A 14935-nucleotide genomic window follows, 5' to 3' on the forward strand; every position below is an offset into this window, starting at 1 on the left:
TTGCATTTTGGGGGAAAGCTTAGTTCATAGATTGTGTAAAGGAGGGAAAACAAATGCATTAAGTATATAGTGCTAACCATTTCACTAAGTATTGAGGGTCCAAGACAAGTCATACATGGGCAACTGGCGGCCCGGGGGCCACATGTGGCCCTCAGGTTAATATCCGAACATTGATATGATGATTTCAGCTAATTACTAGTATTAAAATGTTAGTATTGTTTTTGTCCAATGTATTTACCAGTAGTTCATAAAGTTAAACTAAATGCATTTGAAATGAAATATAAAATGTCAGGATTCCAATTCAAAAATAGCAAAAGATTATTCAGGATTCCAATTCAAAAATAGCACATTTTGAGCTTGTAGATCAGCTATTTTTGCTACGACAGTAATCTATAATTTCTTCCCTTACAAGTCTCTAGGTGTAAATAGGATAGGCATAATGCCTATCCTAAAAGCAAAGTTATGATGATCAAATGAAATGAATTAAGTCAATGTTCATTCTATGACCAAAATAAACTAAACTGATATGCAGGGAGTGTGGAAATATAGTGGCCCTCTCCATTGTCAAAGTTGCCCACCCCTGGTCTAAGTGGTTAACTGGACGTTTTAAGATGGGATTTACTCAACCTCGAATATTCAAATGTTACAGCTTGAACCCACATTTTAGTAAATTGTCTCACGTTAAACATGGGGAAAGAAGGAGGACACAATAATAAGTTTAAAAACTTTTAATTGCAGTCAAGACATGATTATTGCTGAACATCGTGATAAAGTGATGAGGAAGTCAGATGTTGCCGGCCGCTCATCATGATTTGTCACTCATGTCATCAGCCATAGTCTTGTTGGTCCCAGCACTCATGTCGTGAGCTATGGGTATTCCAAACCCCGCAAACCAAGCGCTCCAGTCATTAGCCATAGTCTTGTTGGTCCCAGCTCTCATGTCATTAACCATAGTCTTGTTGGTCCCAGCACTCATGTCATTAGCCATAGTCGTGTTGGTCCCAGCACTCATGTCATTAGCCATAGTCGTGTTGGTCCCAGCACTCATGTCATTAGCCATAGTCGTGTTGGTCCCAGCACTCATGTCATTAGCCATAGTCGTGTTGGTCCCAGCACTCATGTCATTATCCATGGTCTTGTTGAATGGAATCGTGTAGAATCCTGTTGGCACAAGACATGGAGTTAATACAGCTAATGACTTTTTTTTTTATAAACAGGGGAATAGACAAATTAAGTTAGAGCCATCCAATATTTGCCCCCGTCGAGGGCACCGGTCCGGGAGATAATTTCCCATTCATTTTTCCGTAGACATTTCAAAAAGTATTTAAAAACCTTTAAGCCTCGGACACAACAACTCAGCTGGTGTATCTTGACAAACAAAGGGCAGGGTACAACACTGGTTTGTTTTTCATTCCAATTACTTATTCGACAAGCTTTACCAAAACCCAACACTTAGAAAAAGAATCACCTGCACATAATTTCTTGACAGAAAGAAGCTGATAACATGTCTACGGTGGATTTTTACAAAACAAACACTTTGCAGTTTGGAACATTCAAGCTTTCCCTACAGCTGCAATGTTGGTGAGGTTAACGTTGTTTAACACAAGCAGATCGGAAATGCAATTTGGATCAATGGGATGTCAATTGAGGGTATTGAAACTCTAGATTCATCCCATTATTTAAACAAAAAAAACGAAGTGTTGCAATGCGGCTACTGCACAAGCAACAGGGTTCAAATCTGGGGTACATTTAGTGTGTAGCACGGCGGTGCAAAAACTACCAAGGACCCCAAAATGTACAAATAGACCAATAAACCGAAATGAACATATGGGTCCATTTGGAACCCCCTCAAAGAACCATCAGGCAGGGGCGCCTAACTTCGTTGCACGCACAAAAATGCGCGTGCATGTGCCTCGTGCACGCGCGTTTTCGCGCATTTTCACACGGAAAAGTGGCTTTTACTTTCCCTCTCCACACGCAAGTTATATGAACATTGCAAACTGACAAAATGCATCATAAAAAGGCATAGGCCTATTTAGGCTACACATGACATTGGCAAGGCGCCGATATCAAAACAAAACATATAAATTATAGCCCTATTATACAACAGACGAGCTGACAGCGCAGTTGGGCTCGGCGACCCCGGTGTTGTATCGTCATCATTCATCATAGATCCCTCCCCGTCAGAATCTAATATCTAACATTAAATTGCAGCAGCATTCAGCAGTTCAGTTGGCACGGCGGCCATAGTAATTAGTAAATACTATATTATTTCTCACTGCAATAGTGACTATTAGAGAAATAATATAGTTAAATTGTAAATGCTTTACCTTAAACCCCAAATGTGCTCTTGCGCTCCGGGGTGGTTAATTCCCTCATCATGGCATTTACTGTATATCCAACGTGAGTTACGTGTCCAGAATGTCATTATGTAGGCTACGTGAGATGGACACTGCTGCTTGTGCTGCTGCTGCTGTTGTTTTTATTATTGTCCTCCTTCTCCGACGACAACGGACTCAACTCAACGTTAGCACTCGTTCCCTGCTGAACACTGCTGCTCATGGTGCTCATGAAGGCCAAGGGTTCATGAACTAGACTTGATTTGGGCTTGGACCCACCAAATAAATCACTCATTCTCTTCTGAGCCATGTTGACAACAACAACACACACATTCAGGCTGACCGGAGAAATTCAAATCCGTGCGCCCCGTGCGTATAGGTAACCGGATATAGCGTCAGCAGCAGAGCAGTAGCCTCGGAAACCCAGACGTTTTTATTTCCAGGGAGAAAAAGCAGAGCAGAGACGATGATAATAAAAAAAAACCCCAAAAAAGTCACACAAATGTAGTCTAAGAATACTATTTATTTTATCCTCCAACCAGTCCACTTTTTATTTATATAAATAATAACGTGACATTATATATTTTTTTAAATTTCCTTTTTTTTGGGTAGGCTACTGCACATTCATGTCATGAATAATAATTTAAGAAATCATAGCAGATTATATGAGTTAAAAAAAAAGGATCTCAATTCCACAGCTGTGGAAAAAACTTCCAGCTGTAGTACAGTCATGGCCGGCCTGTAGATGGCCACCAAAAAAAAGAAAAAGCTTATTCTGGTATTTCACACAGGTGTTGCCAAATAACTAATTATCAGATGCGGATGCGCATATGACATATCTAGGTCATATCAATTTAATCAGCAGAGCAGTGCTGCTTCTCTCTCTGAGTCTGCACACACTGACTGACCAGCTAAAATGTATGCCTACTTTAAAACATAATATGACAAACCTTGGATTAATTCTTCTTAAAACTAGCAGCAAGCACAAAGTAAGTGATTCACACAGGTGGGCAAGCCGGGCATTATTGGATGCAATGCGCGAATTAGTAGCCTATTTATTTTTTAACACGCAGCATCCCTCTCTCTCTCCCTCTCTCTCTCTCTCGCACCGTGCGCTTCGAGCGTGGCGGCGGCGGCGGCCGATAAATAGTGGTGTCGCGTTGCGACACCACCATTTAATCTGGTGTCGCAGCTGCGACACCACCATTTAATCTGGTGTCGCAGCTGCGACGTTTGCTCCATGGCTCAGGCGCGCCTGCCATCAGGGTACCTGGAGTGAGAAAACATGCACCATATCAGCACCCTGAGGCCTCAGTCACACATATCAAACACTGATCAAACGTTTTTTTTAGGCCACCACAATGCTTTTCCAATGGGAGTCCCATGTTTTGACCAGCATTGAAAAGCATTGTGGTGGCCTAAAACAAAACAAAAAAAAAGACCAAACATTTGTTTGATGTGTGAATGAGTCCTGACTCTGACCAGAATGGAACAGAGACTCTATAATTGGCAACTTTGGCCAGACATGTGAAGGAAGAGAAGCAATTTAATTATGGCTGAAATTATGGCTGCTTTGCATATAAAGCCCATTCAGAAATGCTAAAATGACAAAGTCAGACTGGAAAAGCTTAAAATTAAAGCTTAGGACAACTTTAGTTTTCTCAACCAAGGTTCTTGTTTTAGGTTGTTAGTAGCCGCAATTTGCAACTCTAGATTTTTTTTATAATGGGATGAATCTAGAGTTGCAATACCCTCCATTGACTCCCCACTCATCCAAATAGCATTTGCGATCTGCTTGTCTTAAACAACGTTAAACTCACCAACATTGCAGCTGTAGTCCAAGATTGAATTATCCTTTCAATCTGCCGAGCTTGTTTTTCATAAAAATCCACCGTAGAGATCTTATGAGCTACTTTCGGTCAAGAAATTCTGTGCCGGTGATTCTTTTTCTAAGTGCTGGAGTTTGGAAGCACTCGTCGTATGTCACTGAACGGCCCTGCGTACCACCCGTTTCGAATTTGAACATAATGCAGGAGGCAGCAGCTCGGCCCGTTAACAAAAACGAGTGCTTCCAAACTGCAACACCTGCAGAGGATGTCTTGACAGAAAGTAGCTCATAATATCTCTACGGTGGATTTTTATGAAAAACAAGCTCGGCAGATTGAAAGAGGATAATTCAAGCTTGGACTACAGCTGCAATGTTGGTGAGGTTAACGTTGTTTAACACAAGCAGATCGCAAACCAAATTGGATGAGTGGGGAGTCAATGGAGGGTATTGCAACTCTAGATGAATCCAATCATAAAAAAAAATCTAGCGTTGCAAATTGTGGCTAGGTTGTTAGTAAAGAGCGTATATTTATTTTAATTTGCCGCTTTATTTTAGCGATTCTAGCCTTTTGACAGGGGGGCAGGGGCAATCGAACATGGGGCTAAATATGTATATATTTTTTTACAAAATGTTTGCGATTTATTTTTTAAATATTTACTATAGTCCTACTAGACCCCAGAAAATTACACCTGTGGCCAAAAGATCACATGATCTATTGAATGTCACATTTAGTAGATCCCATATCTTATGTGGCCAGATAGAATTTCCTGGGGTCTAGTAGGACTATAGTAAATAATACTGAAATCGCTGTAAAAATGTATTATATAAAATAACACTCATCTTGTACTTTCTAAAACAATTTAGTATTAAAATGCACATTGGAAACAAACCAATTTAAAGCTCTTTACCTGGGGCAAGAAGACCTAGAAGACCAGCAAGAACACAAGTGCCTAACATGGCTGCCACTGTCTGAGGAAGAAGTGAGTGTCTGACTGGCCCTCAGCAGCGGTTCTGAGGAAGAAGTGAGTGTCTGACTGGTCCTCAGCAGAGGTTCTGAGGAAGGAGTGTCTGACTGGCCCTCAGCAGAGGTTCTGAGGAAGAAGTGAGTGTCTGACTGGCCCTCAGCAGAGGTTCTGAGGAAGGAGTGTCTGACTGGCCCTCAGCAGAGGTTCTGAGGAAGAAGTGAGTGTCTGACTGGCCCTCAGCAGAGGTTCTGAGGAAGGAGTGTCTGACTGGCCCTCAGCAGAGGTTCTGAGGAAGAAGTGAGTGTCTGACTGGCCCTCAGCAGAGGTTTTGAGGCTTGCTGCTGGTCCCACACAGCTGTTCATGATCAGCACTAATGAGTGGAAGAGTTGCTCACCTCACATGACTGTCTGTCATTGGATGGGAAAGTTTGGACACCCTGTGTCAGACTTCTGATTGGTCCCTGACTGACTAACCAGCAGGCTCTTTCTGACTTATCCCGCCCTGGTTCCGCCTATATGAGTACTTTTACTTTTAGTACTTTAAGTACATTTTGATACCGATACTTTTGTACTTTTACTCAAGTACATTTTAAATTCCGTACTTTTACTTGTAACGGAGTAGTTCTATTTTTTGTAGTTTAGTAGTTCTAATTTGTCCAGATTTTCATGTGTATGAGGTGACAGTACTTCATTAGACACCCTGGAGTCGTTTTTATGTGCAATGATGTATTCCCTTTGTATTTAGGGTTTCTTCCTGGAGGCTGAACCCTTGACAGTCAAACGTGCCAATGAAAAAAACAGTAATATAGTGACATCACATTATCAGCCCCTCCCCTAACCCCTCCCCCTTTATCATACAACTACAGCTGTGGGTGCAGCTTCAGTTCAGGTGGATCACCACCCATCACCACCCACCACCAGGCAAACTTAATGAACTGGTGGGGTTGCCCACATAAAAACGACATTTTAACAAATACTGTACACTTTTTTGAAAAAAATCATCCTCCTTATATAACAATAAGACCTGTTTTAGGGTGGAAAAAAATCATGGCACTCCATCTATTTAAATCTTTTTGCACACCTATGTATACTGCCCACTTGTGGCCGCGCTACAAAAAGAGCAGTATGCAGCCAGAGACTCAGTGTGTCTTTTATAATGATGCCATGAGACTGCTGCTTAAAGTGCCACGGTGCAGCAGTGAGACATCAGACTGCTGCTTAAAGTGCCACGGTGCAGCAGTGCAAGCGGAATGTTTGTCAGCATCGGCGTACACACCTGCTCAGCTGTGCTGAAGGAACCTCATGTACAAAATGTATGTGTAGGCTGTCTGGTTCTGTCAACAGCATTATTCTTATTCTGACTAACCCTTTTGTTGAGTTCAGTCAGGTTTGTTTCTAAACTGTGGAACCATTGGCGTGTAAGCCTGTATAGTATGCATTTGTGATTTTATGTAGACAATGTCTGCCTTTTGCTTGTCTCTGTATTTGTATGTTTTTTTTTTATGTCACTATGGACCTTGTGGCTTTAATAAAGTTTGATTGATTGAAGTAAAACAATTGAGTACCGTTTCCACCACTGATTTTCTGAAGCAGAAGCCTGAGTAGCTGAACTTCAGGAGAGGACCCAGAAACGGCAGGAGAGCCAAACACAGATGGGCTGCATCACCTTTCTGCCACTCGGCAGATAAAGGTTTGCATTTTGGGGGAAAGCTTAGTTCATAGATTTTGTGTAAAGGAGGGAAAACAAATGCATTAAGTATATAGTGCTAACCATTTCACTAAGTATTGAGGGTCCAAGACAAGTCATACATGGGCAACTGGCGGCCCGGGGGCCACATGTGGCCCTCAGGTTAATATCCGAACATTGATATGATGATTTCAGCTAATTACTAGTATTAAAATGTTAGTATTGTTTTTGTCCAATGTATTTACCAGTAGTTCATAAAGTTAAACTAAATGCATTTGAAATGAAATATAAAATGTCAGGATTCCAATTCAAAAATAGCAAAAGATTATTCAGGATTCCAATTCAAAAATAGCACATTTTGAGCTTGTAGATCAGCTATTTTTGCTACGACAGTAATCTATAATTTCTTCCCTTACAAGTCTCTAGGTGTAAATAGGATAGGCATAATGCCTATCCTAAAAGCAAAGTTATGATGATCAAATGAAATGAATTAAGTCAATGTTCATTCTATGACCAAAATAAACTAAACTGATATGCAGGGAGTGTGGAAATATAGTGGCCCTCTCCATTGTCAAAGTTGCCCACCCCTGGTCTAAGTGGTTAACTGGACGTTTTAAGATGGGATTTACTCAACCTCGAATATTCAAATGTTACAGCTTGAACCCACATTTTAGTAAATTGTCTCACGTTAAACATGGGGAAAGAAGGAGGACACAATAATAAGTTTAAAAACTTTTAATTGCAGTCAAGACATGATTATTGCTGAACATCGTGATAAAGTGATGAGGAAGTCAGATGTTGCCGGCCGCTCATCATGATTTGTCACTCATGTCATCAGCCATAGTCTTGTTGGTCCCAGCACTCATGTCGTGAGCTATGGGTATTCCAAACCCCGCAAACCAAGCGCTCCAGTCATTAGCCATGGTCTTGTTGGTCCCAGCTCTCATGTCATTAACCATAGTCTTGTTGGTCCCAGCACTCATGTCATTAGCCATAGTCTTGTTGGTCCCAGCTCTCATGTCATTAACCATAGTCTTGTTGGTCCCAGCACTCATGTCATTAGCCATAGTCGTGTTGGTCCCAGCACTCATGTCATTAGCCATAGTCGTGTTGGTCCCAGCACTCATGTCATTAGCCATAGTCGTGTTGGTCCCAGCACTCATGTCATTAGCCATAGTCGTGTTGGTCCCAGCACTCATGTCATTAGCCATAGTCTTGTTGGTCCCAGCTCTCATGTCATTAACCATAGTCTTGTTGGTCCCAGCTCTCATGTCATTAGCCATAGTCGTGTTGGTCCCAGCACTCATGTCATTAGCCATAGTCGTGTTGGTCCCAGCACTCATGTCATTAGCCATAGTCGTGTTGGTCCCAGCACTCATGTCATTAGCCATAGTCGTGTTGGTCCCAGCACTCATGTCATTAGCCATAGTCGTGTTGGTCCCAGCACTCATGTCATTAGCCATAGTCGTGTTGGTCCCAGCACTCATGTCATTAGCCATAGTCGTGTTGGTCCCAGCACTCATGTCATTAGCCATAGTCTTGTTGGTCCCAGCTCTCATGTCATTAACCATAGTCTTGTTGGTCCCAGCTCTCATGTCATTAGCCATAGTCGTGTTGGTCCCAGCACTCATGTCATTAGCCATAGTCGTGTTGGTCCCAGCACTCATGTCATTAGCCATAGTCGTGTTGGTCCCAGCACTCATGTCATTAGCCATAGTCGTGTTGGTCCCAGCACTCATGTCATTAGCCATAGTCTTGTTGGTCCCAGCACTCATGTCATTAGCCATGGTCTTGTTGGTCCCAGCACTCATGTCATTAGCCATGGTCTTGTTGGTCCCAGCACTCATGTCATTAGCCATAGTCTTGTTGGTCCCAGCAATCATGTCATTAGCCATAGTCGTGTTGGTCCCAGCACTCATGTCATTAGCCATAGTCGTGTTGGTCCCAGCACTCATGTCATTAGCCATAGTCTTGTTGGTCCCATCACTCATGTCATTAGCCATAGTCGTGTTGGTCCCAGCACTCATGTCATTAGCCATAGTCTTGTTGGTCCCAGCACTCATGTCATTAGCCATAGTCGTGTTGGTCCCAGCCCTCATGTCATTAGCCATAGTCGTGTTGGTCCCAGCACTCATGTCATTAGCCATGGTCTTGTTGGTCCCAGCACTCATGTCATTAGCCATAGTCGTGTTGGTCCCAGCACTCATGTCATTAGCCATAGTCGTGTTGGTCCCAGCACTCATGTCATTAGCCATAGTCTTGTTGGTCCCAGCACTCATGTCATTAGCCATGGTCTTGTTGGTCCCATCACTCATGTCATTAGCCATGGTCTTGTTGGTCCCAGCACTCATGTCATTAGCCATAGTCTTGTTGGTCCCAGCACTCATGTCATTAGCCATGGTCTTGTTGGTCCCAGCCCTCATGTCATTAGCCATAGTCGTGTTGGTCCCAGCACTCATGTCATTAGCCATGGTCTTGTTGGTCCCAGCACTCATGTCATTAGCCATAGTCGTGTTGGTCCCAGCACTCATGTCATTAGCCATAGTCGTGTTGGTCCCAGCACTCATGTCATTAGCCATAGTCTTGTTGGTCCCAGCACTCATGTCATTAGCCATGGTCTTGTTGGTCCCAGCACTCATGTCATTAGCCATAGTCGTGTTGGTCCCAGCACTCATGTCATTAGCCATAGTCGTGTTGGTCCCAGCACTCATGTCATTAGCCATAGTCTTGTTGGTCCCAGCACTCATGTCATTAGCCATAGTCTTGTTGGTCCCAGCACTCATGTCATTAGCCATAGTCGTGTTGGTCCCAGCACTCATGTCATTAGCCATGGTCTTGTTGGTCCCAGCACTCATGTCATTAGCCATAGTCTTGTTGGTCCCAGCACTCATGTCATTAGCCATAGTCGTGTTGGTCCCAGCACTCACGTCATTAGCCATGGTCTTGTTGGTCCCAGCACTCATGTCATTAGCCATAGTCGTGTTGGTCCCAGCACTCATGTCATTAGCCATAGTCGTGTTGGTCCCAGCACTCATGTCATTAGCCATAGTCTTGTTGGTCCCAGCACTCATGTCATTAGCCATGGTCTTGTTGGTCCCAGCACTCATGTCATTAGCCATAGTCGTGTTGGTCCCAGCACTCATGTCATTAGCCATAGTCTTGTTGGTCCCAGCACTCATGTCATTAGCCATGGTCTTGTTGGTCCCAGCACTCATGTCATTAGCCATAGTCGTGTTGGTCCCAGCACTCATGTCATTAGCCATAGTCTTGTTGGTCCCAGCACTCATGTCATTAGCCATGGTCTTGTGTGTCCCAGCACTCATGTCATTAGCCATGGTCTTGTTGGTCCCAGCACTCATGTCATTAGCCATAGTCTTGTTGGTCCCAGCACTCATGTCATTAGCCATGGTCTTGTTGGTCCCAGCACTCATGTCATTAGCCATAGTCGTGTTGGTCCCAGCACTCATGTCATTAGCCATAGTCTTGTTGGTCCCAGCACTCATGTCATTAGCCATGGTCTTGTTGGTCCCAGCACTCATGTCATTAGCCATGGTCTTGTTGGTCCCAGCTCTCATGTCATTAGCCATAGTCTTGTTGGTCCCAGCACTCATGTCATTAGCCATAGTCGTGTTGGTCCCAGCACTCATGTCATTAGCCATAGTCGTGTTGGTCCCAGCACTCATGTCATTAGCCATAGTCTTGTTGGTCCCAGCACTCATGTCATTAGCCATGGTCTTGTTGGTCCCAGCACTCATGTCATTAGCCATGGTCTTGTTGGTCCCAGCACTCATGTCATTAGCCATGGTCTTGTTGGTCCCAGCACTCATGTCATTAGCCATGGTCTTGTTGGTCCCAGCACTCATGTCATTAGCCATAGTCGTGTTGGTCCCAGCACTCATGTCATTAGCCATAGTCGTGTTGGTCCCAGCACTCATGTCATTAGCCATAGTCTTGTTGGTCCCAGCACTCATGTCATTAGCCATAGTCTTGTTGGTCCCAGCACTCATGTCATTAGCCATGGTCTTGTTGGTCCCAGCACTCATGTCATTAGCCATGGTCTTGTTGGTCCCAGCACTCATGTCATTAGCCATAGTCGTGTTGGTCCCAGCACTCATGTCATTAGCCATGGTCTTGTTGAATGGAATCGTGTAGAATCCTGTTGGCACAAGACATGGAGTTAATACAGCTAATGACTTTTTTTTTATAAACAGGGGAATAGACAAATTAAGTTAGAGCCATCCAATATTTGCCCCCGTCGAGGGCACCGGTCCGGGAGATAATTTCCCATTCATTTTTCCGTAGACATTTCAAAAAGTATTTAAAAACCTTTAAGCCTCGGACACAACAACTCAGCTGGTGTATCTTGACAAACAAAGGGCAGGGTACAACACTGGTTTGTTTTTCATTCCAATTACTTATTCGACAAGCTTTTCCAAAACCCAACACTTAGAAAAAGAATCACCTGCACATAATTTCTTGACAGAAAGAAGCTGATAACATGTCTACGGTGGATTTTTACAAAACAAACACTTTGCAGTTTGGAACATTCAAGCTTTCCCTACAGCTGCAATGTTGGTGAGGTTAACGTTGTTTAACACAAGCAGATCGGAAATGCAATTTGGATCAATGGGATGTCAATTGAGGGTATTGAAACTCTAGATTCATCCCATTATTTAAACAAAAAAAAACGAAGTGTTGCAATGCGGCTACTGCACAAGCAACAGGGTTCAAATCTGGGGTACATTTAGTGTGTAGCACAGCGGTGCAAAAACTACCAAGGACCCCAAAATGTACAAATAGACCAATAAACCGAAATGAACATATGGGTCCATTTGGAACCCCCTCAAAGAACCATCAGGCAGGGGCGCCTAACTTCGTTGCACGCGCAAAAATGCGCGTGCATGTGCCTCGTGCACGCGCGTTTTCGCGCATTTTCACACGGAAAAGTGGCTTTTACTTTCCCTCTCCACACGCAAGTTATATGAACATTGCAAACTGACAAAATGCATCATAAAAAGGCATAGGCCTATTTAGGCTACACATGACATTGGCAAGGCGCCGATATCAAAACAAAACATATAAATTATAGCCCTATTATACAACAGACGAGCTGACAGCGCAGTTGGGCTCGGCGACCCCGGTGTTGTATCGTCATCATTCATCATAGATCCCTCCCAAGGGGGCAGGCAGACTTTCCAACGTTGAAGCTCTGGGTCCTAGTGGTAGGAGGAGGGACTACAGGCGGACCCGTGGATTCATGACCGGGAAACCCTGTGCAGCTGGGCTTTAACGTTGAGCGCTCGGTTGCCCTACGTCACTCAGGACCTCAAAGTTGAGGTCCTGGGAGGGACTTCCGGCAGTCTTCCGGGTGCTTCAAAACGCCACTGAGCAACTTCCACTGACATGAATAGCTGGGGGGGCGGAGCTTCGCGCCAGTTCAGTCTCTATTATATATATACTCTATGATCCCTCCCCGTCAGAATCTAATATCTAACATTAAATTGCAGCAGCATTCAGCAGTTCAGTTGGCACGGCGGCCATAGTAATTAGTAAATACTATATTATTTCTCACTGCAATAGTGACTATTAGAGAAATAATATAGTTAAATTGTAAATGCTTTACCTTAAACCCCAAATGTGCTCTTGCGCTCCGGGGTGGTTAATTCCCTCATCATGGCATTTACTGTATATCCAACGTGAGTTACGTGTCCAGAATGTCATTATGTAGGCTACGTGAGATGGACACTGCTGCTTGTGCTGCTGCTGCTGCTGCTGCTGTTGTTTTTATTATTGTCCTCCTTCTCCGACGACAACGGACTCAACTCAACGTTAGCACTCGTTCCCTGCTGAACACTGCTGCTCATGGTGCTCATGAAGGCCAAGGGTTCATGAACTAGACTTGATTTGGGCTTGGACCCACCAAATAAATCACTCATTCTCTTCTGAGCCATGTTGACAACAACAACACACACATTCAGGCTGACCGGAGAAATTCAAATCCGTGCGCCCCGTGCGTATAGGTAACCGGATATAGCGTCAGCAGCAGAGCAGTAGCCTCGGAAACCCAGACGTTTTTATTTCCAGGGAGAAAAAGCAGAGCAGAGACGATGATAAAAAAAAAAACCCAAAAAAGTCACACAAATGTAGTCTAAGAATACTATTTATTTTATCCTCCAACCAGTCCACTTTTTATTTATATAAATAATAACGTGACATTATATATTTTTTTAAATTTCCTTTTTTTTTGGTAGGCTACTGCACATTCATGTCATGAATAATAATTTAAGAAATCATAGCAGATTATATGAGTTAAAAAAAAAGGATCTCAATTCCACAGCTGTGGAAAAAACTTCCAGCTGTAGTACAGTCATGGCCGGCCTGTAGATGGCCACCAAAAAAAAGAAAAAGCTTATTCTGGTATTTCACACAGGTGTTGCCAAATAACTAATTATCAGATGCGGATGCGCATATGACATATCTAGGTCATATCAATTTAATCAGCAGAGCAGTGCTGCTTCTCTCTCTGAGTCTGCACACACTGACTGACCAGCTAAAATGTATGCCTACTTTAAAACATAATATGACAAACCTTGGATTAATTCTTCTTAAAACTAGCAGCAAGCACAAAGTAAGTGATTCACACAGGTGGGCAAGCCGGGCATTATTGGATGCAATGCGCGAATTAGTAGCCTATTTATTTTTTAACACGCAGCATCCCTCTCTCTCTCCCTCTCTCTCTCTCTCTCTCTCTCGCTGTCGCGCACCGTGCGCTTCGAGCGTGGCGGCGGCGGCGGCCGGGGGGGGGTGATAAATAGTGGTGTCGCAGCTGCGACGTTTGCTCCATGGCTCAGGCGCGCCTGTGTGTGTGTGTGTGTGTGTGTGTGTGTGTGTGTGTGCGCGTGCGCGCGCGAATGCGTAGGAGGATCCAGGGTAGGGATCACTGTGTGTGTCTCAGTCTCATGGTGTACAGCGTGTGCCTCTGGTCAACTCACCAGTGGATACTGCTGCATTAGCTAGGCCATTAGCACATTTTAGCTCCTACAGGCTCCTACTTGATCTAGCCCCCCGAACCCACCTCACCCCTGCCCACTTCGACAGGCTGGAATGGCTTAGGGTCGACGACAGAGTACAGCATCTTGCAATGGGTCTGGTCCACAAGATTCGATACACCACCAAGATACCCATGTACCTGTCTAGATACTTCCTTAATGTTAACGAAGTCCACACCCACAACACCAGAGGGAGTGCAACGAACCATGTACAACCCAGATTCGGCACAAACAAGGGACTAAATTCTTTTCGCTCCTATGCCACCAAAATGTGGAACGCCCTACCAACTGTCATTAAGACATGCGAATCCCTTGACTCCTTCAAAACCGCTCTCAAAGGGCACCTACGGATGGCTGCAATTCGAAACTGGCCCCCGTAAAATCTGAATCCCCCCCCCCCCGCCCCCCCCCCCCCCTTTTTTTTCCCCTCACTGTATATATCTCTTTTCCCTTTTTACCTCCTTTATGATGAATTCCTGTTCTGTCTATAGAAGTGTCTATTTGTACGTCTCTAAATGTTTTGATGATTTGAACATGGTGGACCCTATTGGAAACAAGTGTAATGCTTAATTGGGTCGTCCACTCACAGTTAACAGCCTTTGTATTGAGTTTGTGCTTGAAATGTACTGTAATTCTGCAAACTGTTAATAAATTCTTCAATCAATCAATCAATCAAAGCTGTCTGTAATGTTCTAGTGTTAGTGACACGTGTGGGTCTTCCGGTCTTCCCTCCACTTAGGCGGCATGTTGTTTTTGCTCTAGGTGATACTGTTTATGTACTTTGGAATAAGCAGAGCACGAGCTACCAATGGCAATGTTTCACTTGTAAGGATAATCTAAACGTCCGCTAAATGCCTAAATTGTAATACATATACATTACAATCTATGTTAAAACGTGGGGTGTTGCGTACGCTTTCCACCAGGCCTCAAAAAAATGCTGCGAATTCCATTGTTCCAAGTAATTAACGAAAAATTAATAAGGTTGTGCAAATGTTTTGATAATAAGATACAATTTGTCCTTTGGCTTTTAAAGCCCCTGGTGCATGCTTGCTCATGTTCTTCATCCT

At 43.7% G+C, this 14935-nt stretch overlaps 1 protein-coding gene and 1 long non-coding RNA gene across 2 annotated transcripts; both read right to left on the reverse strand.

The window, feature by feature from the left end:
- Window positions 1-713: 713 nt before the first annotated feature.
- Window positions 714-5519, reverse strand: LOC306928989. Its single transcript, XR_013790737.1, has 2 exons — window positions 5076-5519; window positions 714-1161 (listed from the first exon to the last, which is right to left on the reverse strand). It is a non-coding gene; the product is annotated as an uncharacterized lncRNA (long non-coding RNA).
- Window positions 5520-7631: 2112 nt separating this feature from the next.
- LOC306929299 (uncharacterized protein) lies at window positions 7632-13603 on the reverse strand (the record flags this gene model as incomplete). The annotated part of the gene is made up of 3 exons (XM_079509741.1): window positions 13409-13603; window positions 8771-10975; window positions 7632-7693 (listed from the first exon to the last, which is right to left on the reverse strand). Exons 2-3 carry the CDS (start codon window positions 10944-10946, stop codon window positions 7632-7634), a joined length of 2238 nt encoding a protein of 745 aa, XP_079365867.1. The 5' UTR covers window positions 10947-10975; window positions 13409-13603.
- Window positions 13604-14935: the final 1332 nt, after the last annotated feature.

This window comes from Electrona antarctica (genome assembly GCF_951216825.1).
Source record: "Electrona antarctica genome assembly, chromosome: 9".
In the NCBI taxonomy this organism is placed as follows: domain Eukaryota; kingdom Metazoa; phylum Chordata; class Actinopteri; order Myctophiformes; family Myctophidae; genus Electrona; species Electrona antarctica.